Below are 24,453 nucleotides of genomic sequence, written 5' to 3'. Positions count from 1 at the left end.
AAGATCTTCTTTGAACCTCTAACATCCGCATAATTTTCAGAGCAGTTATATCCTCTTTTTTTCAAGGTCTGCGCGTGGTGTGCACTCCCATCGCACAGATGATGCCCACATTGCTGGATTACAGGAAAGGCGCTCAGTTTTTGTATCAAGCTCACTTTCCAAATTCCATGAGCAGTGCTAGTGCAAGGGACAAAACTCTATAAAGTAGAAGGAATAAAGCGTGGGGAGAAGAGATTTTAAAAAAAAAAAAAAAATCAGAGGGAGAAAAGACTGTTTGGATGATGGGAAATTCTCCAGGGCAGAAAACAAACAAATAGAGGGTAAGAAAAACGAAGTCATGGCAAGCAAAGAAATGAATTTTAAGAAATCCAAATACACAAGTATACAGAGGAAGCTTTACATCAATATAAATATAAATATATAATATATAATATATTGCATCTCTCATCATGCCAGCAAGATTTTCAAATTTAAGTCAAGAATGGACCACATGAAGGCTTTGTTTAGTGAGATTAGATGGTCTAAACTAAAGAAAGCCTTGTTAGGGGAATCTTGTAACAGCAACCTGAGTTCAGATAACGCAAGGAAGATAGATGGAGCTCACAACAATGACATCCACATCAGTCTCAGTATTTCATATGGAAGCAAGTTCAACAATAAAAAACCTAAAAGGGGAAAAATAAAAAATATTAAATGACCATTAGGACGTCTCAATATAATGTCACTTTCAAGGGCATTATGGAATTGAAAGCAAACCAAACTTAGGCGTCTCTTTGACACTATAACAGGACATGTGGTATTAATTCAGCCACGCTTAAAGTAACTTTAATGCCCGAAAGTTACCGTAATAGAATGAATTGGGATTATATGATTTCAAGGCAATCTACCTCCTCCATATTTAAAGAGATTTAACTCTACCATATACCATAGGCTTGTCCTTAAAAACCACTGGAAAAGGTGAATATTTTTCACATTCTACAAACAGACTTTACACCACAACTTGGCCATTCTACTGATGCATTTGAACAAGGTCCTCTTCATTTTTGCAATCAAAAAGTAAGTTCAACGTCCAATAAGTTGAAAGCGTCTCTTTTAATGTCCATTCTGGGGGTCTTAATCAGCCTGATGGAGTCCAATACAGTAGGGCCCCTTTGCTTGTGAGAGGGAATCTTATCAAAGTTGTTCAATATACTAATTAGAATTTACAAGGTGCACATCAGTTTCCAAAACCTTGGCTTTTGAAAAGCGAAACCTGGGGCAAAATGGTTTGTCCAGACTAAAACTGGACCATCTCAGTCGGATCCTATCTCAATTGCTCACAACCACACCATAAAGCTAGTAAAAGATACTTGTTTCCATGCTGATCAAGCCCTCAAAAAAATATCTCCTTCAATTTTATTCAAGAAATAGGGTACTTGGAATTTTCAGTAATACATGCAGCAAGCATTCTTCAAGATGAAACCTATCTCTGTTGTTGTGAAACAGACAACTAAACAAACCATTAAATGCAAACACACACACACACACACGTGTAAATCAATGGAAAAAATCTCCTCAGAATAAAAGTTTACTCCATACATACACTCCCTCTACAGGACAAACATGTACATGCTCAACTCACTTCACTCCTATAAAAATTTTGGTACTGCTTCGTTTCAATATAGCAAAATGCGATTCAAGGGAGTACCTGTTCAAAGCTTCAAAAATATAAAGTCATAGAGAAGAAAATAAATCAACCGAATTCTTGACAAAATTATTGACCTTATCCAAATCAAAGTGAGGCTCACCAATTACCGAAGAATTCCACCTCTAGGGAGTCTCCCAAACTCCTTAAAAGAGATAATCATCCTATTTGTCAAAATTCTGAGAAACCCTGTCTATCCCAGCTATGCAAACAACTTATAACAAATCCCTAAAGCAAATAGGCAGTGAAGAAAGTTATAACCAACTGATTCACCATGCCACAAGCACATAAACACAATTTAAACAAAAACCTTTATAAGGCCTGCTCACCTATAGCTTCTTGTTGGTGTTGCTTATTTGCCACTGACCATACAAAAGGCTTTTGCTTTAGGTGGGGATGTAGATTTCCAAATGAAACTAGCTGAAAAACAAGGAAGCGGGCTTAAGGTTTCAAAAAAGAGCTAAGAAAAATGAACAATTAGAAAACAAGCTTGAAGAGGTCAAAAACTAAACCTTAATATATCATTGAATTTTACAAAACAAGATTACAAATAGTTAACAAAATGCAAGAGGATACAAGTCTTTAAAGCAAACTGGATCAACAGTTATAACATACCAAAAGAATAACAGAAATATGAAATAAGTAGTTTTGTGGCATTACATGGTCAATCCATTTTAAAGGAAAAAATAAAAAGTTGCCAAAAAGGAGAGAGAACTACCAACATATAGCCCCTTCTATAGAAATGGGAAAAAAAAGGTATTATTGCATTTATCTTACAACAATCTAATTTTTAATAACCAATCGATGGACCATTTAAGCCTAACCTGATTTACCACGTTCCAGTTTATATACTGTTTTGTGTACTCATTTCCATTCCCCATATCATAACAATCTATGCTCCATTGTCTGATATGCTAGTGATTTATGTTCCATGTAAGATTGGATCATAGGTGTAACAAATAAAAGAAAAAGATTCATGTCTCTTATTTGCTATAAGTTGAAAAGATAGTTTCTTGATATAACCATACTATCAATGATATTTTAAAACGAGCAAATTTTCCAGGAAGGCACACTACGTTGCACAAACACTTCCTTTTGTCCCCAAGATATATAAAAGAAGAAAAAATAGCTGAACTTTGATAATTTAACATGTACTTCTCATAAGATTTGGAAGTCACAGGTTTGACTCTTGGAAATACATACCAACAAGAGTACCAGCATCATAAAGCACAGATTTTCTTATTGTTAATCTGGAACAAAAGTAACCACATCAAAAATTCAACACTAGTTAAAAAGTTCTCAATATGCCTAAGATTTATTGCAACTGTAATATATATCTCTAAATATATAGGCGCACACATATATTTCCTTGTATGGAAGGCTTACTTCTGTCAATTAATGAATGACATATCCAAAGGCAGACTCTTTTTATTAGCCAAACCTATAATCTTAGAATTCGAGGTCTTGAAGAATCTGGTTAGTAGACAAATAGCCACTCCAATACTGGCTTGCATATAGCAAGGAAGGTTTTCTCATCTAGTGAAGCAATAGGACTGTGTCTTGTGAGGCTTAAGCTTCCTATTCGTAATTATTTGAACAAATAGACTCACAGGTAGCAATGATTAGAGTCTAATGTGTTTGCTTTGCTAATCATTACATAAACATCTGATTCAGAACCACATGCATCAGGTTATTGTTATATTTAATATGGAAATGACTAATGAGTGGTAAAAGCACCCATCTCCTAGTGCTCAAGGTGCCTTCACCTTTACTAGGTAAAGTAGAAGAAATAACACATGAGAATATGGAAAAACCTAACCAAAAAAGAAAATAAAAAACATAAGTTGAAGATAAGCCAATAAATATAACTTTTTTGAGAGCTACTAAATTTTGATTATAAAAAGAGATGTAAATTATATACCAACTACGAGGGCAACTTAGAAATTTTCTGGTATAATGAAAATGGTATAGATAGACTCCATGTGAACAAGAAATTATAGAATTATTCTGACAATTATGAAAATATGCAAACATGCACATTATATACCTAAAATTCAACCAACACATAAGGGAAAAAATATATATAAAGACCAAAACCTGGACAATTAATAGCATTCTTCAATCCAGGAAACAAAGAGCTGCAACAATTTCATTAAAATACTAACAGTCCAGTGGACTTTCATTGAGAAGTAAAGGTCTTAAAAGAATAGAAATAGAACAGATACTTTAAAAAAAAAAAAAAAAAATTTTTACATAAAAGGATGGTTATATAATATATTTATATTTATAAATTATTTTTAAAAATGATTAGCCTTTCAAAATAAATTACAAAAAATACCTCTAATCAGTTGCTTAAACTTGGTAAAAATATTTTTACATCAGTTGTCTTTAAAAATTGACTAATATTAGAACTCAATAAAAATTGTAAAAAATTAGAATTTATGTAGGTACTAGATAGAAGGGGTACAAAGCTAGGAACCCGACATAGTTGAGGAATACCATCTGTCAAAGATATGGGCATCCAGCTGACTGTGGTTGATCCTACCACTCTCACTCCATTACCCATAATATTACCACTTGGTAACTTGTTCCCAAAATATCTATAAAATCGAGCAGAAAGAAGAGAAAATACTCAATGTCTTGGCACCGTCAATGAGAATAACCACCGGCCGCAAAAATGAGAGAGGACGGAGGTTATTTCAGTGACATCCCAACCACAACACCCATAGCACTTAAGTAGGATGGATTGGAAGGTTATCATGTGCTGAGATTGTTTATCAGATTTTTGAAAAAAAAAATATTTATTAAAATTTGATATTTTAAAAATTATTTCTAAATCTACCACCTTATTTTTTATAATATCAATTGAAATAACATCAATTAAAAGTTGTCCATTGAAGACAAAATTTCAATATAAATATGGAAAAATGTTTTGGAAAAAAACAACTTTAAAATTCAATTGGAATTGTAAGACAACTTTCAATTAAATTTTTTGAAAATGTTGGAGATTTGGAAATAGTTTTCAGGAATTCTCAACCCATGCTAAGCCCACAGACAACTCAAATTTCTAAAAGTTCTCATACATATTGTCAACTAAAAGACCTATAATAGAGTTTCTTGCTAAATAAAATATTTATTTCAAAGTTATAAAATATCAACCATAAATGCCAAAGATGTCTTAAAGCAATCAAATATATTTATTAATTGCTAATTTAACATAAATAATAACTCTAAACTCAAGTTAAAAATATTTAAATAATTAAACAAAAATGATAAACTTATTAGTATCCTACAATTGTAAAAGGTAAAGGATAAAGTTCTATCATCCTTTTTTTATATATATTTTTCATATTTTAAATAAAACATGGGTTCAGGTTTCACCCGTCTTGATATCGTCGATTTGGGTATTTTTCTAACTCAAACCCTTCACATATTACCCATGCCAACTCAAACCTCAAGTTGGTCGGGTTAGCCAAGTTGCATCCCTACACTACAATGGAAAGGGCCCTTCAGGGGAAGAGCCTCTTTGTCGACTACAGTTATGGCCAGAGCAACAACAACTCCGGCTTGAGCAAAGAATGCAATCTCTATCTCAAATAGAGGATACTTTGGCTAGGGACAATTAAGAGCTTCAAGCATTGTTACACTCCTATCGTTCTACTTCTCCCTTGACACTATCGTTTTGCATGAGACAAATCAATCTCACCGAGAAGAGTCACCCCCAACCTTGGAAGAAGATAAGTTGGTAAGGAATGAGGCTATTCATACCTTCAAGGAAAAAGGCACTATTGAAGAGCAGTTGGATGATTTTCAAAGGATGCTATGAATAGGAAGAAGACAACAATTTGTGAGTCAAATCATTCGGGGCTTAGTCAACAGCTTGTTCACTAATGCAAGAATCCCAACCAGGTTTGTGTTTCCAAAATTACATCCATATTATGGCATGGGAGACCTGGTTGACCATTTAATGCATTTTTGTCAGCTCATCATCCTGATGCAGGGCTTTGCAACGCATTCCCAACAAGTCTGCAAAGCCCACCCCTCATTTAGTTCCATAATCTCTCGAGCGGGTCTATTTCTTCTTTCTTAAAAATTGTGCACAACAATTGTGGCTCAACATATGTGTTCTTTTCGGCAAAGAAGAGACATGGATTCTTCCCTCCTTAATATCCAAATGAATGAAAGGGAAAGTGTACAAGACTATGTTAAGCAATTTAGTATGGCCATTAATCGAGGAGAGGGCTATGATGATGCCATAGCCCCGATTGCTTTCAAATGAGAGTTACTGGCGAACTCAGACCTGTATTGGTCTCTGCACACAAAGAAGCCATCCAGCATTGAAGACACCTTCACCAAAGCTTACAATTTGCAATCTAACATATTATGATACCATTGGCTCTAGCAAATAAGGTTTACTAGTGAAAGCTAACCTGCTTGAAGTAGTTCAAAATCAATAACCATGATTGGAACACAGCTATCAACTTGTTAACCTGAAATGCTAATCTGTGAGTGAAGTGGCTGCCCCAAGTGGCAAGCTGAGCAGGCGAAGTATGCTTTCACCCAGAAATTTCCATTGATGTAAGAATCTAACAGAATAAGCAAGTGAAATTTTTGACTAAGTTGAACAAATAAAACCCTATAACAATATGAAACTTGAAGAAAAAGCAAAAACATATGAACCTCTTTGAGTAGTGATGGATGACAGAGATTCACTATTAATGAGAAACAGAATCAGTGCAAAGATTTACCTGGGTCTATCACCTTCAATTTGCAAGGCTTTGGTATTTTGAATGTGGGCTGCAATGGAAAAAAATGAATTAGAGTGGGAGGAGTGATTTGATTCAAGTTCAAGGTGCTAAGGGACAAAGATGAAGGCCAAGAAAACCTACCTCAAAGCAAATATAGTAGCAACAAACCTTTAATCAACCTAATTATGTGTGCCTGAGATACAGATATATACATATAAATATTGGACAAGCACGTGAGAGACAATTATTAGTAAAATTAAATTCTTAAACAAACTAGTCAAATATAATAGCATTAAACATTTAAAAACCTATCGGTGCATGTGAGCATGCACATATGAGTGAGTGAGCAACCGAGCATCTGTGTGTGAGAGAGAGCGCCAAAGTTGTGTCATTATTGTTACAATCCAATTTACTTTACCCTCCCCAATTACATCATTCATAACATCAATTAAACACAGAAGCAGCCAAAGGATCTAAGGCAGAAGTTGGGAGAATGTTACCATGTCCTTATCCCAGAAAGAGAAATATCATTTTTCCACCAACTTCTGATATAAAAAGTAATTCTACAGCAAACCAAATATAAAGGCAAAATGTTATCAATATAATTGCATCTCAATGGAAGATTTATAACTAATTTCTTGAAATTTACTAGTTAAACATGAGATCAAATGTGAGACATTTATAAGGATATTATCACTTTTTTACAGATTAAGAAAACTTAACCATTTGTGCTATATGTCTAGTGTAAATAACTTAGCCTCTAATTCTTTCTCCAATTTAATAATCATGTCCTGTCAATGAAACCTAGAATCATGCAACTTATGCTTTTCTTCCATGTTCTCACCATAATTTTTTTTTTTGGTTTCTTCAATAACTCCAACTACTAAACTCCTTTGGTTCTTGAGGTCAAAGCACAGCATGGATCCTCTCTGTTCTCCTGCTTGATCTCTCAGCAGGTGTTTTCTCATGACATGTCAGACATCTATCAAATTATCAGTCAACAAAGAATATTCAATTTGCATTATAAAAAGAAAAAAAAAATACAGGACAATAGATAAGACGGAACTAAGAATTATCAGGTCATATTGAGTTTCAGATCAGCATTCACCTGAGCAACATCATATGGTTGAGTATTTGGTTTTGCTAGCAGTTAAAGCATCTAGGTAAAGCTGCTCTCTCCAATGTTTCCTTTCCCTCAATTGTCAATGACACCATCTCTAGTAATTCTAAAAAATAACCAAATTTTCTGCATCCAAAATCAGGCAGAAATTGTTTGCTTTCCACTTTGCCGATGCCACTTCTTCCCCAGCTAATATTATTGTAAAGCATTTATAAGTGCAGTGTCCTTGATGTTGCTTCTGATATGCATTTTTTCTTATGAGAGCCTTTTCAAGTAGTAATTGTCTATTTTGAATCATCCCTTTTACTTGAGGCATTCAGCTTCAAGACATTCTCCTCAGAGTGTGATATTCATTAGAAATCAAAAAACACACTAGAGAGAGAAAGAGAGAGAGAGAGAGAGAGAGAGATTCTTAGGTCAAAAAGAGGCAAATAGAAATGAAGAATAAAGTGTAGTCTGAGATTGAAGAAGGAAAAAGACACTCCTGATTATAATCAAGAACTATCTTTATTTCCTTGTCAATCACAGACCAAATAGGAAGGAAAGGTAATAAAAAGAAAAGTCCTTATCTTACTGCAAGCTTAGTAAATAACCATCAAAATCATCTTGTCATCTTTTTAGTGTTTGTTGAGTTGGCAGCAACAAGGTGCTCAGAGCACCAACCAAAAGCAAGAGAGAGTTTCAGTGATCTGGAGATTCAAAACATCTCCAAAGAAAATAGAATGTGTATGCATCTACATATATAGGTAACTTAAGATATGACTCAGTTATGCTTGGTCTGAGTGCATTGCTATTTGCCAAGAAAAGGACTATGGATGAAGGGGCAACGGGAAAAGATTTCCTTTTTCTTTTATCAGATATGTCACTTTTTCATTAAAATGCATTTGTGTGCACATATATTATAACATGAGATAACCTTATCTTTACCACTGTTTTCTAACTTTGTAATAACTTCATTTCATTCATGTGATCTTCATTGCCTAGAATATGACTCACAAACAAAATTATTGCCATATCATTTTAGGAATTTATTTACAATGAAACAGAAACAGAAACAATGATTATAAGTTGCTCACATAGTGTATGGAGATTAGAGGCCCTCTACAGTAGTAGCTGGTGCTTCAGCATGGAAATGGGTGCTTTTTTTGGCAAAAGTAAGGCAAGACAGCTGCCAGAGATGGATTTGTTTTCAGTTTTCAATTTGACCTCACCCCAAAATGCATTTATTGGTCATCCTATTACTAGTGCGGACCAACTTCATTAATAGCATCTCCACTGAAAGCACAAAACTGTCACAGTTGCACTCTCTAATCCTTAAATCATGCAGGTAGATGGGGAGGAGGGATTCTAAGGTCAAATATGGTACCAATCGCCTAACATAATATGGTACCAATCATTATTCATGCAGAATTCAAAAACCTGCATCTAGTGGAAAAAGGAATTTCTCAATGTATTAGGAAGAACTAGAAGAGGACTTAAGATGGGTTTACATTACAAGATGGTATCTTAAGTCAAATGTCCTCGACAGTGTAATAACTAATAGAGAAAACACTCACCCTTGGGGCTGGAATCAAGTGGTAAAGGGTTGGGGAGGGTTTGTGGGAGCTACCAGGTTCAAGTCCCAATGGAAACAAAAATTTAACTAAAAAAAAAAGAAAAACTAATAGAAAAAACACTCAACAAAATAATTTCCTATTATAATTACATTTCTGACAGTATGCTATAAGACATATAATAGACACTTCAACATGCTTGAGGAACCTGTGATTGATGGCACAATATGGGTGATTTGGCTAGTGGAATGAATTGTTGATGGCAGCTATGAGTCAATACCATATTCCACTAGTACTGATGAAATAGTGTAGGTGGTACTACATGGTTAATCCATATCCATATAAACAAATTATACCAAAAGTAGATAGAAAACTTGCGCATTTCATATACCATATTCTATGGAAGGAAAAGAAAACCATCCACACATTTAAAACTATCATAACAGTCTAAACTTGTAACAAGAAATCTATAAAAACTAAAGAAATTTGAGGGAAAAAAATACTTTTTCTCTATATTGCAAATTGATTATAGTACCAATATTTATGCACAAACGATTGAGGTCATCTGCCTTAGAAAAGAAATCTAATTTTTTATTTTAGGAGAAAAAATCTCTCACAAAATAAAATAAGGGAGTAAGTTAAAATTAGAAATACAACAACACAGTTGTGTCACAACTATAACACAACTATCACCAAGGATGAAAATATCGGTGTTCATGGATATATCAGTAGTTAGATTTTATGGATATATCGGGATATATAAGGAAATATTGATGGAAACTTTAATATAAAAATATCGATAAAACAAATTATAATATTTGACAATAATATATTGAATTTGATAATACATAAAAACTAAAATGATAATATATTTAGTTTGGATATTCAAATGATATAAAAGAAATGATGATATGTTAGTATTTTTTATTTAAAAATATTGATAATTTTATTTATAAGTTTATATTTATCTTATACCTAATTATTATATAAAAGACATAATTAAAATTAACTCATTTTTTTTTATTTTAAGTAATTTATATATATATATATATATATATATTTTAATATGTGCTTGTATAAGCAAAGTATAGTTAGTTTGGTGGCAAGGACAAACCTTTTCATTCTTAAGGTCTCAAGATCAATTCCCTAACTTGCATGAAAGTGAAGAGAAAACATTCCCATATTTGAAGTGTTGGTGCCCCAAGTATCATCACATGTAAAATTAGGCTCCATCAGTTGTCACAAAAAAAATGGGTGTCTCTTACTTCAGGCCCATATTTCAAAAATTTTAAGTAAAAGCTGAAAAATATCGCTGACACAACATGCTAACGTGGCTGAAAATTGTTGATATATCTGAAATATTGGTGCAAATCTGGAACTTTGCCAAAAAAACCCTCAATAAATGGCAAGAAAAAATGATCTCTCTCTCAGTCGAGATATCCATGCCCGTTATCATGTCAAGCTACACTCATACACGATATATCGACAAAATATCGCTGAAACAAAAAACAACATTTGAATCCCTAGCTATCACACAACTATAATATAATTGTAACATAGTTGTAGCTATAACATGGTTGTTAACCCAGCTGTAAATTCTAAATTTCCACACATCCCCTCAAACTAGATTGTAAATGTTGATTATTCCTAACTTGAATCTCAAATCTTCAAAGTTGGTTCTAGAAAGTGCCTTGGTAAGGATGTCTGGTATGTAGAGAGCTATTGGAGTGTAAACCAATTAAATTCTCCCTTCTTCTAGCTTCTCCCTATAAAATGACGGTCTATTTCTACATGCTTCTTCTAATAATGATAAACCAGGTTCTTAGCAATAATTATGACAACTTGATTGTCACAGAACATCTTTACAGAATCTTCTACTAAAATTTTCAGCTTGTTTAAGAGTCTCTTTAACCACATTCCTCTACAAATTCCATGTGTCATAGCTCTAAATTCTACTTTTGCGTTACTTCGAGCTACAATAGACTATTTCTTGCTTCGCCAAGTAACCAAATTCCTCCATACATAGGTGCAATATCCTGAGATTGATCTTCAATCGGTTACGGAACCATCCTAGTCTACATTTGAAAAAAATTCAATGTTTCTTTTTTGTGCTCTTTTGAAATAAAGTCCCTTTCCTAGAGTCATTTTGAGATATTTTAGAATACGATACACAACTTTCATATATTCCTCAATTGGATTGTTCAAGAATTGACTATCCACGTTGACTAAAAAAAGCAACATTTGGTTTTGTGTGTGAGAGAGAGATGAGTTTCCCCACAAATCTTTGATATCTCCCTTTATCCACTAGAGAACTTCCTTCAATAATTCCTAGTTTAATAGTGTGGTCCATAGATGTGTTTGTAGGTTTACAACCAAGCATCCTAGTCTCCTTTAGCAAGTCTAGAACATACTTATGTTGGGAGACTACAATACTTATTTTTATCTAGCAATTTCCATCCCAAGAAAATATTTAAGACTCTTCAAGTCTTTAATTTTGAATTCATAGGTAAGAAAACTCTTGAGTTTGCCTATTTCTTCCCTATGGTTTCTGGTCAGAATTATGTCATCCACATAAACGATGATAACGACAGTTCTTCCCTCAGGTGTGTGTTTTACAAATAGAGTATGGTTAAATTGACACTGAGAATGGCCAAACCTCTTTACGGCTTTGGTAAAACAATCAAACCAAGCTCGAGGAGACAACTTGAGACCTGATTAGAGCCAAAATATGTGCTCCAATAGCACATATATGACATGATTTATGGAATATAAAAAAACTCAAATCATCCAACTTAAATCAAATTGATGCTAAGACCCTAGTTATGGATCTAACTTCTATTTTGAGCCTAATTCAGGTTTAAGGGATGAAAAATGTGATGAGTATAAAATTCATTATCATCCAAGGAAGTAGAAGTGGTAAAACATGCATAAAGAAGAGATTCAGGACTTGTGAACCATGACGAGTCCAAGCAAGGGCGTGATGAGTGACTCATAGACATAAAATACTAGCAACGGATGTTATGGAGTGAGATAAAGGGCAAGCAACTATAATGGAGGAGGTTTGAAACAAATGCAATCAAGTTGACATGGAAATTTAGAATTCAAAATCTGGCAGCAACACATACTCTGACTTTAAGGTAAAATCTGAAGCACTTCCCAAGGTCAATTTTGGGCAAGCTATAGATTGTTTCAAAGCTCGGGAAGTCAAGAGTCCAATGCTTCAAACGGTGCATAAATCGGAGCTAAAATGAAGAAGTTAGGGTCATTTGAAGACAACTGCACAAGGCTGAAGGACCATTTCGAAATGATTTGGAAATTCAAGTTATGATTTCAAAATCCATTTGGAAATTATCCCAATTTCAAAATCTCTTGTTCATAAATGCTCTTAAAAGACTCAATATATAGGTGAGTAGCTCTGAAACCCAAGAACCCATAACTTAGGCTTGATTGGTCAAGCAATCGGTTTGACTAGTTCATTGGCAATTGTACATTAAATGTACTTGCAGGTGACTGTTGGGGTTCTAGACCTCAACCGATTGAGCAACTGGTTGAGCCTCCTACCGTAACCAGTTAAAAAATGCTACTAGAAGTTAGAGATGCATTTTGTGCACCTTGACTGATCGAGCCTTTTTGGCTCAACCAATTCCTCCCTGTCTTGACCAGTTACACTATAACTAAAGAAAAAAGGCTAGACCGAGGTCAGAAACCTCTGGGAAAGAATCTTACACACCATATAAACCCTTTAATGCATATTTTGAAAGAATTAAAATCAGGGTTTGATAAAAAAACATGAAATCATCTGACCTGATGAAGATGTGATTGATTTAAGTTCAAGAAAGGATGATTTTTAAAAGCTTAAGTGCATTAAAAATTTTAATGACTCAAGTGCACCGAGCTGCTCTTTTGATAGTGGCCTACGATCTTCAACATTCTTCTCTACATAGCTCCTGGCCAGAATATCCCTAGGGAAAATTCAGCCAAAGATTCATTTCTAGTAGCTCCCAAGGAGCATCCAGCAAAGCATGCATTATCTATTTTACCATTTCCCGAAACAATATCCCAGTTGGAATCTAACTGGCAGCCAATTTGATGGCTTTCCTTCACTTCTTTGGACCTCAGTGAAGACAATGAGGCTCCCAAACTCTCTTTTTGGCACCATGTGCATAACAGGAACAGTTTGCCTCAACATCAGTTCTAACACCAGTTACTCTTACATCACTGGCCATGTTGCAATCCACTTCCTCAAAAGGAACTAGGTCTCTACAAACATTTATTGAATCATGACTATAAGAACCTGTTATGAGCAGCAGAGGATATTTTATTTGCACCTGGAAGCATAATTAAAATGGTTTACAAGAAGGAAATTTAATTAGGAAGCATTCACGATCACCTAAAAAAAATTGAATTAATCTACTTCATCTTTTAAGCTTTGCAAATTGTTTATACTGCAAGTTGTAACATGAACATGGTCATTTTCAAAATTTAAAATATATTGTGAGTCCTTTCAATTTGTTAGTAACAGTTCAAGTTATAACTACCAAATAAAAAAATGTTCAAGTGATGACTCCTTTCTTCAAAAAGTTTAACTAGAAGATGAAATTTTGATTCAGATGATATAGAAAACAAGATTAAATCATTTAAATTCCACATCATCTTTAAATACAACCTTACAATTGTTCCTAGGCCTTCTTAAGTCTTCAATAAGCTCAAATTTCCATTAACAAGAATCTTCTATTTGAGTTGTTTGAACTTTCTTTAATTTTTCAAGAAAACTTGAAGCAATTAACTTGATTTAACCCTTAGTAACTTTAGACCTGTTTTGTTATCATCAAAACTTGATTAGGAGAACCCCTTGGGCTAACATTTATATTTTTCATACAAGGCACACTATATTGCATCTAGAGGCCACAAATTTACACACACCAACATATGTACTCAGGGTTAGGAAAGACAGAATATAAAACATAAACCTCTTTTCATTGCCATTTTGCTTTGCTTAATATTCCAAAAAAGAAATTAGGTTCCCAAAATTCTACTTTTTCTTTTTTGAATGGTGAGATGTAATGGAAAAAGATGGCTTTTTGGTTCTTGAACTCGTATCTTATTTACTTAATTCTTTTTTCCTTCTCCACTGTATTTATTTTTAGTATATGTAAGAGAAAAGATAAAGGAGGTTCAGTAAAAAAAGAATATAAATGCAAAATTAACAAGATAGAAAATAAATTCTATATTTGAATTTGCTAAAATTTCCGATACTCATCTCCTAAATTCTCTCACTTTCCAAGAACAAAATGAAGAGTTACAAAATGCATCAAATTTTCATCAATTTTTACATCCCATTTTTATCCATAATCAAACAAAAACATGACTTTTCTCCCATATATATATATATATATTTATATATATTTTTTATTTTATTTTTTTTCTTTTCTACCCTATTTCCAAATCTTAACAAATTTTTAGCAGGATGGGGTATGCCTTAAGTTTGGATATACCCAAATTCTGCCCAAAGAAATCTACCAGAATAAACCCATATAGCTAAGTCATACTTCAAGTTACCTAGTCAGAAAATATACTTCAGCAGTTTAAAAATAAGAATAAGTTAAATAACAACAGAACTTCAGAACACTAATAAAAGCGTTCAGTGGGAAAGGAAGGCTACCCCAGCTTTTATTTGATCGCATCATAGTACAAAGAATAAAACAGTGTTAGCCATCACATGGACTGAGAGCTTCTTGAGTATATTTACCGCTTTAGTTCATTCAGGGTCTTCCCCTCAAAGAATTCACTCAGCATGTGCTCAAGATCCTCAGGAGTGTATCTGATGTACTTATGCGGGTTTTTCCCATTTTCAATCATAGGCCTGTAACACCCAAACCACATTTGAACAATCAAGGGATAAGGAAGCAACAGGAATTTTAGAAGAACAGGTCACGAGTGTGAGAAAACAGATACCCAAAACGTTTAATGAAAGATCTGTAGGCAGGTAGGAGAACTTCAGCAACTGCCAGCCTCAATGACTCTCGCAACTCACTGTCTGGAACTGTCCATTGAGATTGCCTTTGATGAAGCTCCTCAAACTGGATGTTGAAGGTCTTGTACCTGTCTTTCACCATCGCTCTTGAAACTCCACTGCCGCTACCAGCTTCTGCAATCGCACCACCACCACCTGATGAAGCAGCACCTTGAATGGACAGACACTGCAGAATCTGTAGAGCAAGAAATATCAGTGGCTTAGCGTGATTGATACTTAACTTTCCTAGCAGAAGTGTGAGACAAAATCAAGCATATATTTGAAGTGATGCTAATCAGAAACAATAATGTAGGTCTGTACAACACAATCTTAGAAGGCTACATTTCAATGGCTTTCTCAAATATTTGCCTCTTGTATTTATTTATAGCTGAATATCAAGATACATCAGGGACCATGAACAAAACAAGGGCTTCATGTCCAAACTGTAATACAGCATGACATTTATCACATTGCTGTCCAATCAATGGTTAAAATTTATAGTCTTGCAATTTATTCAATGGAAACAAACAATTTCCAACAACCTACAACTATAAGCAATTTGTCTTATAGAGATATATACCATAAGAGTAAGCAGCAAATATTGCCAAATGATTCTCAATCCAGAACTAATTATAATCCCCAACGAAGCTTAATTTTTAGGAAGATCAGTATCAAGATGTCTACGAAACTAGTTAAGTGCATACAAAGATATAATGAGTATTGGGGAAGATTTAACATACATAAATGTACGCAAGCTCTAAATTCAAAAAATCCAGACCATATAGAAGGCCGCAATAATTATCATGCTGCTCTATCAACAAAGCCTACTAACCCATGTGCATAAGATAGACACTTGAAAGATAAATATGTCTTATGTTTATGCGTCTGTGGCAGTATAGTGTCCAGCATGTCCGTCATCCCTTACTCATCAACAGAATCCAGATAATAAGGGAAAGACAGAAGAATCTTTTGTGTGTGTCAACCTTACCCTTGGTGAAGAACAAACAGTATCATGACAGTTCTAAGTGAGCAATGGAGAAGAAAATTTATACAGGATCAGAAGATCATATTCCAGGAATAGAGAGGTACACATCACATCTATAAAGCTAGTAGAATTGTGGGGTAAAAACAAACAACATCTAAATAAGAAAAAGAAATTGCACTGGAAAAATAGTAACAAATCATGGACATTTTATATCAAGTTTGGTCAAAGAACAAAACCTTTGCCCAAGATACCCTCTTATACTGGTTTGCATGCTGCTGTACAATCCTTCGGTGTATTTGCACCCAATCATCCCCCAACAAATCCTTTGCTTCTGACCTAAGGATGAGAACAATAAAAAGGAGAAACTATTTACACAGCATAAATTCAGATCAACAATCAAGCTAAAAAGATATAACAAACCTTCGCACTGATCTGACAATGTAGTGAATGTTATTCATAAGAAATAATTGAGTCAATGCAGGATCTTTATATTGCTTGGATTTCCCATCCAAGTTATTCTGAAGAGCCAGCATAATCTGTGTTGTCACAGATGCTAATTGAGCATCAGCATCCCCTTCACCAAACTCTTGGAAGAGTTGCTTTAATGTCGATTGATAGCTGTGCACATTTGATATCCATTAGTCAGATATTCTGGAAACAAGACATTACCAAATGAAAGTGCAATAGAGCTATATAAGCATATTAACCCAAACAGGGGAATAGATGCAATAACATGACATTAGAAAACAGAAAGTGAGTACTGAAACACTTGAAAACATAAACTAATGGATTTTGAATGTTCAAATCCATGAACGAACTAGTCAGGAGGAATAAGTCCAAAAAAATAAAAAAACAAACCTTAAGGAATAATTCAACAGACCAGAGAAACATTTCCAAAATCTATCAAGACAAATAATTCATTGGAAGTGGATGAACATATCAAGGAATAATAGGGCAACATATACTTTTACTAGATTCTGTCTATGAAAGGATCAACAGCATGAGATGGACAGCACAGTTATATAGACTTACTCAAATAAAAACTTCACGTAATTAATTACATAGCTTGTCAAAGGATGCACAGTTCCATCAAGAACAGCAGTTTTTGTGGCATCTTTTTCTACGGCTTCTTCAAAATCACCAAAGGTCTCTTGGGCCGTCTGAGCTAGCCGCTTTGTCAAACTCAATGAAGATTCCCGCATTTCGACACAGGCCTGACCTTCAAATATTGTTTCAATCTACACTCACCCCCAACATGAACACCAATACCACCCCCACACCCCAAGAGGGGCAAAAAAGAAGAAAGAAACAGAATCTGCATTAGTTTAACAATACATATGTATATCAATCTGCATCTGTTCCCAAAGTACACTTCATGTTTAATAGAACAACCAATTATGAATAACAAACAAGAATGATTTCTTGATATGTGTATATATCTGTGGGTGTGGCTGTGAATCACTCAAATTCATTTTACAACCGACATAGTAGCAATTAAGCATTATCTGCTAATAGTCCAGTGATGAAACAAACTGAATTTTGATCTTTGTTGTTAAAACCCTTTAAGCCATTTATTTATGCTATTCATTTACAAATAGTTGTAACAGGCACGCCTAAAGCATGCCTAGGCTCAGGGCAAAACTAATCCCCAGTTATAGTGCTTTACTTGCCAAGGCATGCACTTTGTAGGAGAGCCACACCTCATCTACTTTACCCTTCCTTTTTAAACACTTTTATTCTTAAAAAATTTAACTATATATTGAAGTTTATATTATTTCATTACTTTTTTGTTGAATGCTTCTTTTAAATATTTGAAATCTCAAGTTTTTTGTTGATTGGATTGGATTTTGGATCATATTTATAAAATTGCTATACATCATAACTCGCATTTCACTTCACTCAGGTGCATGCCTTGTGCTGCACCTCGTGCCTAAGCCATAGGAGACTTTTCCAACTTAGGTGCACCTTGCACATTTTAAGAATAGGAGACAAGTGGTATTGGAGGAAAAAGTGCAAATTTTCTATCCTAAGCAATGATGAAAATTGTTTTATGTTGTCTGCCTATTGACAGCTCAAGTAGTTTCATATAGGTTCCATTAATTGCAACAAAGCTTTTCCTCCAAAATTATGGGAAACCTTAGAAGCAGCTCACTAAAACTTCACATAACCAATATCAACTTCCAATCTGCTGGCTAGTTTAGTATCCATAATTCAGTGTTTATGCAACTAGTTATATAAATCATACCTCTGAATGCAGTTCTCGCATTATCTCATACATGTCTAAGAGAACAAATAATTTTTCAGGGGACCTCTTGCTTTTGGCAATAGCATCTCCAAAACTAAGGAGCACAGCTACACTGTTTGCAGTAACTTCTGCAAAACATTGATCCCTGAGAGAATCAACACCATCAAATATTTGACCACAGACTTTCTTTTCCCCAGAAAATAGCAATTTGACCTGTTACAAGCATGATGAAATGGCTGGATTAAGAGAAAATACGTACACACACACACACACACACACACACACACAAATAATCCTATCCAGTTCCTAGTAAACCCTTACAGCAATCCGCATGAAATGAATCCAATTTCCAATCTTAGCCTCCAAAACTTCCCACTGCATCTTCTGGACATCATCTTTAGTAAGTTTTTCCACACCTAATTTCCTGAGACTCTGTTCCAAAGCTGAAGCACGGGTTTCTCTGCATGATTATAAACATATTAACTATCAATTTTCCCAGCTTATGAAGAAATTGATGATGACTACAGGCAAAGTGCCTATCCAAAACAAAAATGATAACTACAAACAAGAATCACTTTAGATTGCTTACCATGTGCTTACAGATAGAATAAAAACAAAAAATAGCATTGAAGTGGGATTCAATGATGACAATTCTCAAATATATTTCTATTATATGTGTGTGTGTGTGTGTGTGTGTGTGTGTGTGTGTGTGTGTATAAAATAAAAATCCGTGATACTAGGAAAAGAAATTGTTGGGCAATGTTAATGCATCAGAAACAGAGTTAAAAAAAAATAAAAAAATCTCACCTATAAATTTTGTAGAGTTGTTGTTGGTGACCAGCTTGACTCATTTGTTGGGCTAAATCGTGCAGCAATGGCAGAATCCTGGGTGGAATAAGAGTTGGAGCAGTGTAAACAGCAGTTTCTAAGCTTTTGTTGTGCTCAGAGTGATTGGTAGAAGAAGGATTCTTGCCAGTAGCTTCACCCTGATGCCCAGGAGACCCTGATGATGGTCGTAGAGAGTGGGGGAGGCAATCAAAAAGGCGATCAGGTTCCACTGGTTTGCTGAAATCCAAAAGAGATACAACTTCAGCAGCTACAAATGAAAAGACAGTTACTCAACCCTGATTGAAAGAATTAGAACTTGCCAAAAGTCCAAAATATGTTTCATGCACAAGAAACAAAATATAAATAAAAAACCAATTTTCATTCATCTCAGAAAATTTATGTCAGGAAACATTTGTTGTGAAGCACAATGCTTCCAGGAATGAGATTGCCAGGGTTCCAACCAAGAAATCATAAATAATAGTAACACTGAGTATATGCAAAAGAACAAACCTGTAAGATGTCAAGAGCTGTCTAAACTCCTCTTCTATCTTTAAGTTAGCTTTTGCAAGTAAGTTATTGACATGATTAAGCACTCCAGCATTGCTCTTATAACTTTTGTTACAGTTGAAAAAATGAACAATGCTTCTCAGTTGATCCATTGCTTCTAGGTAACTTTCTAGATCCTCGTGTGGCCCTCTCAGTATTTTAGCCTCCGCCTAAAAGTTGAAGAAAAATTGAGATCAACATAGAGAAACAGATCATATGTGCTATGAAGTATTGTTTTGGAGCTACCATACATAATGGATGTTAATCACCACACGCAATAAGGAAAAATCGAAGTTTTCAGAGAAGAGAAGACTGACACTATCTTAATGTTCAAAAACTTCTGGTAGATAACAATAATTTAATAGCTCCACTAACCAATAAAACACACCCTCCAATAACCAAAAAAAAAAAAAAACACAACCTACATTTTTTTAATAAAAACAATAAACTCTAGTTATCATTTAGTTTATTAATTAATTTAAAAGTCTATGCAATCTTTTTGGCTTGCATAAAGATATGGGGAAAGACTGGGATGGTCCACAATTTTGATGAATAGAGAAGCCTTACATTGGTTAAAACCTATTTCAAACTTCTAGAATAGTAGAGTCCAAGGTGATTGTAACCAACGTTCTCAGAATTGAACTTGCCATTGAACCAGAATGTTGTTGGCACACGGTGTATTAGTGGGACAAGTAGTTCAATCCCAATCAAACCATGACATTAGCATCATATTATAAATATATAATTTATATATTATTAAAATTTAAAATAACTATATTAAGGTATAATTTGATCTATTAATATTAAAAACAAAAAAAATAAGGAAAATCTTTAAGTTTCTTAATATGTATATGCCATTAAACCAGAAATGTAGTTGGCACATGGTGTATAACTACACACAGTGTATTAGTGGGAATTTTGACGACTCGCACCCAACCATGTAAATATTGTCCGCTTTGGGTCTAAAGAGATCCTCACAGCTTTAAAACGGGTCTACAAGGTTAAGCAGAGCACATACATATATAATGTCATGAACTTTCTCCCCTATCCGATGTAGGACATCATGAATACTTCCTTATACAGACACAACGTTCTCGTTGTAACCCATGGGATTATAGGGTCAAACAAACAAACACCCCTTATGAGTCCAAACAAACCCCTGCTCTGGGATCAAAGATCGGCTCTGATACCATTTGTAACGACCCACACCCAACCATGTAGATATTGTCCGCTTTGGACCCAAAGGGGTCCTCATAACTTTAAAACACGTCTACAAGGTTAAGAGGAGCACATACATATATAACGTCAGAAACTTTCTCCCCTATCCAATGTGTGACATTTCCCATTAATAGACCATGTATAGTTATACACTGTGTGTCAATTGCATTTCTAGTTTAATGGCATATATATATTAAGAAACTTAAAGATTTTCCTCATCTTTTTTATCTTTAATATTAATAGATCAAATTATAAATTAATATAGTTATTTTAAATTTTAATAATATATAAATTATATATTTTTATAATATGATGTTAATGTCATGGTTTGATTAGGGTTGAACAACCTGTCCCAAACTTAAAGATTTTCCTCATCTTTTTTATCTTTAATATTAATAGATCAAATTATAATATTTTATTATTAAAAAGATATATCCAAAATGAAATAAACTTTTATTATTTAATCTAGATTTCAACAACTACATACTCTACATTCTATCATCTTAAAAATTATTATATTCGTTAACCTAAATTATTTTCATATTTATTTCAAAATTTTCATTTTATATGGATTTATTAAGCCGGTAGATAATATTATTTAAATCATAATATAAAAAAAAAGAATTTAAATCGTAATATATTTAAAAGAGTGGTGCAGCCCAATTGTTGTAGTAGTTCTCTTTTTTAGACAAGAGATCCAAGATGAACAGTTTTGGTAAAAACGGCCAAATTTGGTAAAACCAGCTAGCCAGTTTGGTCGGTTCTTGACCAGTTCAACTTCAAAACAGCTGAAAGAGGCTACCTAGATTAAGAAGAAGACCAATAGACGGTCCAACCGGTCAGACTACCCAGTCCGGTTTTCAAAACATTGATTCCATCACCCAATAGATAGAGAAGGTTCCTCTTTTGTGATACAACCACAATCAATAAGGAGGTTACCTTCCTGTTATCTGGCCTCACCCCCAATTTATGTCTCATTTATAAACATTAAAAGCATGAAATAGATATACCAGTTACCACCAAGCTATAGAATGGGCTATTTTCTCAATCCGCAACTCATTTTTGCACCTAACACTTGTCTCTGCATGTGATTTTGTATAAATGTTAATGAGTTCTCTCAGTTAACCGAACAGGGGGGGAAATGCAAAATCTTTTGATCGAGTATTACAAACCAGATGAATGAAAATCTAAAAGCAGAGTCCTGGAAGTGCTTCTCATCATTGTACATAATTGTGAAGCAATAAGCATAATTCATTAGCTCATAATAATTTCAACTATGTTAAAATATACACAACATGACAAACTGAAATCAAGAATGACATAAAATCAATTTAAACAGGAGCCGGAAAGAGACACCAACCTTGCGGGTGAGATCAAATTGGGCCAGTATCAATTCAGCCGCCTTCAGTGTCTTATCTATATTCTCATGGGCCTTCCTAATCGAATGCGTCCTTATCTACCAAAATCAAATCCAAATTAACATATCAAAACACTTTTAACAATTTTTTATTCAAATCAAGCAGTCAGGAGGATTTCATTGTGGCCGTAAAAAAATTCAACCCACAAATCGAATGAACACGGAAGCAAACCCTAGATTCCACAATTTGTTGTGTTTTTTTTCCACCCAAATTTTGTGAGAATCAAAAAACAGAACTCATAAAGCCCGCAATCTTCTTTCCATTTTCTTGTCCTTTCCTGAATTTTTCACGGAAACCAAACGAGGAGAAAATGAAGAAACACCTGAGTGGGACGCATGGCGGTTTCGAGAGCGGAGAGGCGGTGGTCGAAGGAGCCGAGAATGGCGACCATACTATCCGTGATGGTCTGGCTCTTTTGCAGAGACTCCCTCGTGAATGCTGCTCTCTCGCTTAGGGTTTGCATGGCCTGAGGAACACCCATCGCAGAGATTGATGAAGTGAATTCCAAAATGTGAGTCGTTTTTGTGAATTTATTTTGTTTGGATGGGTTGAGTGGATTTGGATTCTTTGGAATTTCTCTTTTGGTTGATTTGTTGCGTGATTTTTAAATTGTATAGATTTTGTTCATCAAGGGAATTCAAAATCTCAGAATCCCGTTCGATGCTTTTTCAAACTTTCCTAAAACATCGAACCTTCCTTAAAATTCACTCGTCCGGCATGTCCGGGGAAGAAAGTGCATGCGTTTATGCAACGAGGATGCTGGTTCCACGTGGCCGTAACTGAACACATGGTTTAAACTTTCACCTAAAGAAATTAGTCGATTACAGCACCAAAGCGGCTAAGCCAACGCCACGTGTGGCGTCAAAGTTGAAACATCATTGTAACTTCTAATGTTAAAGCAAACCCTACCATCTTCCTACCAAAAACCTAATAGAAGGATAATCAAAATTTAAAGTCATGATTCTAGAAGCCTTTTTTTACATTTTTAATATTTAAAATTATTTAATATTTTTAATATTTAAAATTTTTTATTATTTAAATATTAAAAATATTAAAAACGTTTTTTAAAATCACTCCCAAACATATTCTTCATCAATTATTTATTTATCTCCATATCATCATATTTACAATTTTCAACACTCTAACCTTATCATATCATCTTCTTTACAATTATCTGCTCTCTCTTTAGCTATTTTTTGTTTTGGGGATATAAAATATGATAGAATAAAAAGTGAAATATTATATTATTTTTTTTGTTGATTATGAGATATGATTAGTTATTTTATCATTTGACATATTTCATATTTGATTAAACATATTATATGATGAATAGTGAGATATATTATTTACTATCTTTTTTATATCTATATTAATTTTAAGTTAAGATATAAGAGATGCATAACTCATATACCATAAATTTAATTTTTATAATCAAAATTTTTATTTTTTTATATTACTTATTTTACAAAAAAAAAAACTAAAGCTTGAGAAAGAACATGACCAATTAGAGTTGGAGGTACATCAAAGATATAGTTTGATGGGGTGTGCCAAGAACAAGATTATTATGTTTAACGAGAATCCTTCTACCCATCCCATTTTGGGTTTGGGACAAGTATAAAAAATAATTGTTGGCCTAAATGTTCCCTAATTATATTTTGATGATAACTTAGTATACTAACATTTCAAATCAAGATAAACTTCAAGTATTAATCAAATAATTCAAATGAGAAATCAAGTTAACGATCTAAGAGATGCAAGTTCAAAAGAGCATGAAGATTATTCAAAGCATAGAGACTCAATGTAAGGTGATCACTTGGGTGCAATTAGGAATTTGAATTCATAAATGCATCTTTTTCATACTCGTTTTAGACTTAAAAAATCGTATTTTTTTATAAACTCAAGTATTAATCCAAAACCTTAGTAAAAAAACTTCTCAAATTTGTTTTATAAAAATTATTAAAGATGGAAAAAGATAGGTTTTTGAACAAAATATATCCAATAGGTGGAGGATGGGTTGAACCTACTGAACCAAATAAAGAATTGGTTGATTGGTTACCCTTTCTCAATCAAATACCAATTGAGGGGTGCAAAAATT

The 24,453-nt window shown here is 33.9% G+C and overlaps 1 protein-coding gene across 6 annotated transcripts; it reads right to left on the bottom strand.

Annotated features, from left to right (window-relative positions):
* Nucleotides 1-1,375: 1,375 nt before the first annotated feature.
* On the bottom strand, nt 1,376-23,085 carry LOC100258036 (exocyst complex component EXO70A1). 6 transcript variants are annotated; one of them, XM_019221396.2, is made up of 17 exons: nt 22,681-23,085; nt 22,301-22,396; nt 19,687-19,892; nt 19,156-19,413; nt 18,670-18,808; nt 18,349-18,561; nt 17,136-17,341; nt 16,524-16,721; nt 16,340-16,439; nt 15,061-15,314; nt 14,855-14,968; nt 6,933-7,414; nt 6,574-6,625; nt 6,433-6,481; nt 6,115-6,270; nt 2,014-2,104; nt 1,376-1,912 (listed from the first exon to the last, which is right to left on the bottom strand). In XM_019221396.2, the coding sequence occupies exons 1-12, from the start codon at nt 22,837-22,839 to the stop codon at nt 7,339-7,341; spliced, it is 2,019 nt and encodes a 672-aa protein (XP_019076941.1). In that variant the 5' UTR covers nt 22,840-23,085; the 3' UTR covers nt 1,376-1,912; nt 2,014-2,104; nt 6,115-6,270; nt 6,433-6,481; nt 6,574-6,625; nt 6,933-7,338. The 6 variants fall into 6 exon arrangements, with proteins under 6 accessions (XP_019076941.1, XP_059595142.1, XP_059595141.1 ...); XM_059739159.1 differs by lacking the exon at nt 6,933-7,414 and having other exon boundaries at nt 22,681-23,084; XM_059739158.1 differs by lacking the exons at nt 6,115-6,270; nt 6,933-7,414 and having other exon boundaries at nt 1,376-1,687; nt 1,788-1,912; nt 22,681-23,084.
* Nucleotides 23,086-24,453: the final 1,368 nt, after the last annotated feature.

The sequence above is a fragment of the Vitis vinifera genome, chromosome 8 (assembly GCF_030704535.1).
Source record: "Vitis vinifera cultivar Pinot Noir 40024 chromosome 8, ASM3070453v1".
Classification (NCBI taxonomy): domain Eukaryota; kingdom Viridiplantae; phylum Streptophyta; class Magnoliopsida; order Vitales; family Vitaceae; genus Vitis; species Vitis vinifera.
The sequence above is the reverse complement of the archived record's forward strand: the minus strand, read 5'-3'. Positions and strand labels throughout refer to the sequence as shown.

What these genes read in the sequence shown, in the direction of transcription:
- LOC100258036 (XM_019221396.2), bottom strand. Translation starts at nt 22,839, where the DNA reads ATGGGTGTTCCTCAGGCCATGCAAACCCTAAGCGAGAGAGCAGCATTC. An exon ending in CAACTCTACAAAATTTATAG is followed by an intron (nt 18,809 to 19,155) that starts GTGAGATTTTTT and finishes ATAATCATGCAG; the next exon opens with AGAAACCCGTGCTTCAGCTT. An exon ending in AGAGGGTATCTTGGGCAAAG is followed by an intron (nt 15,315 to 16,339) that starts GTTTTGTTCTTT and finishes CTTGCTCTACAG; the next exon opens with ATTCTGCAGTGTCTGTCCAT.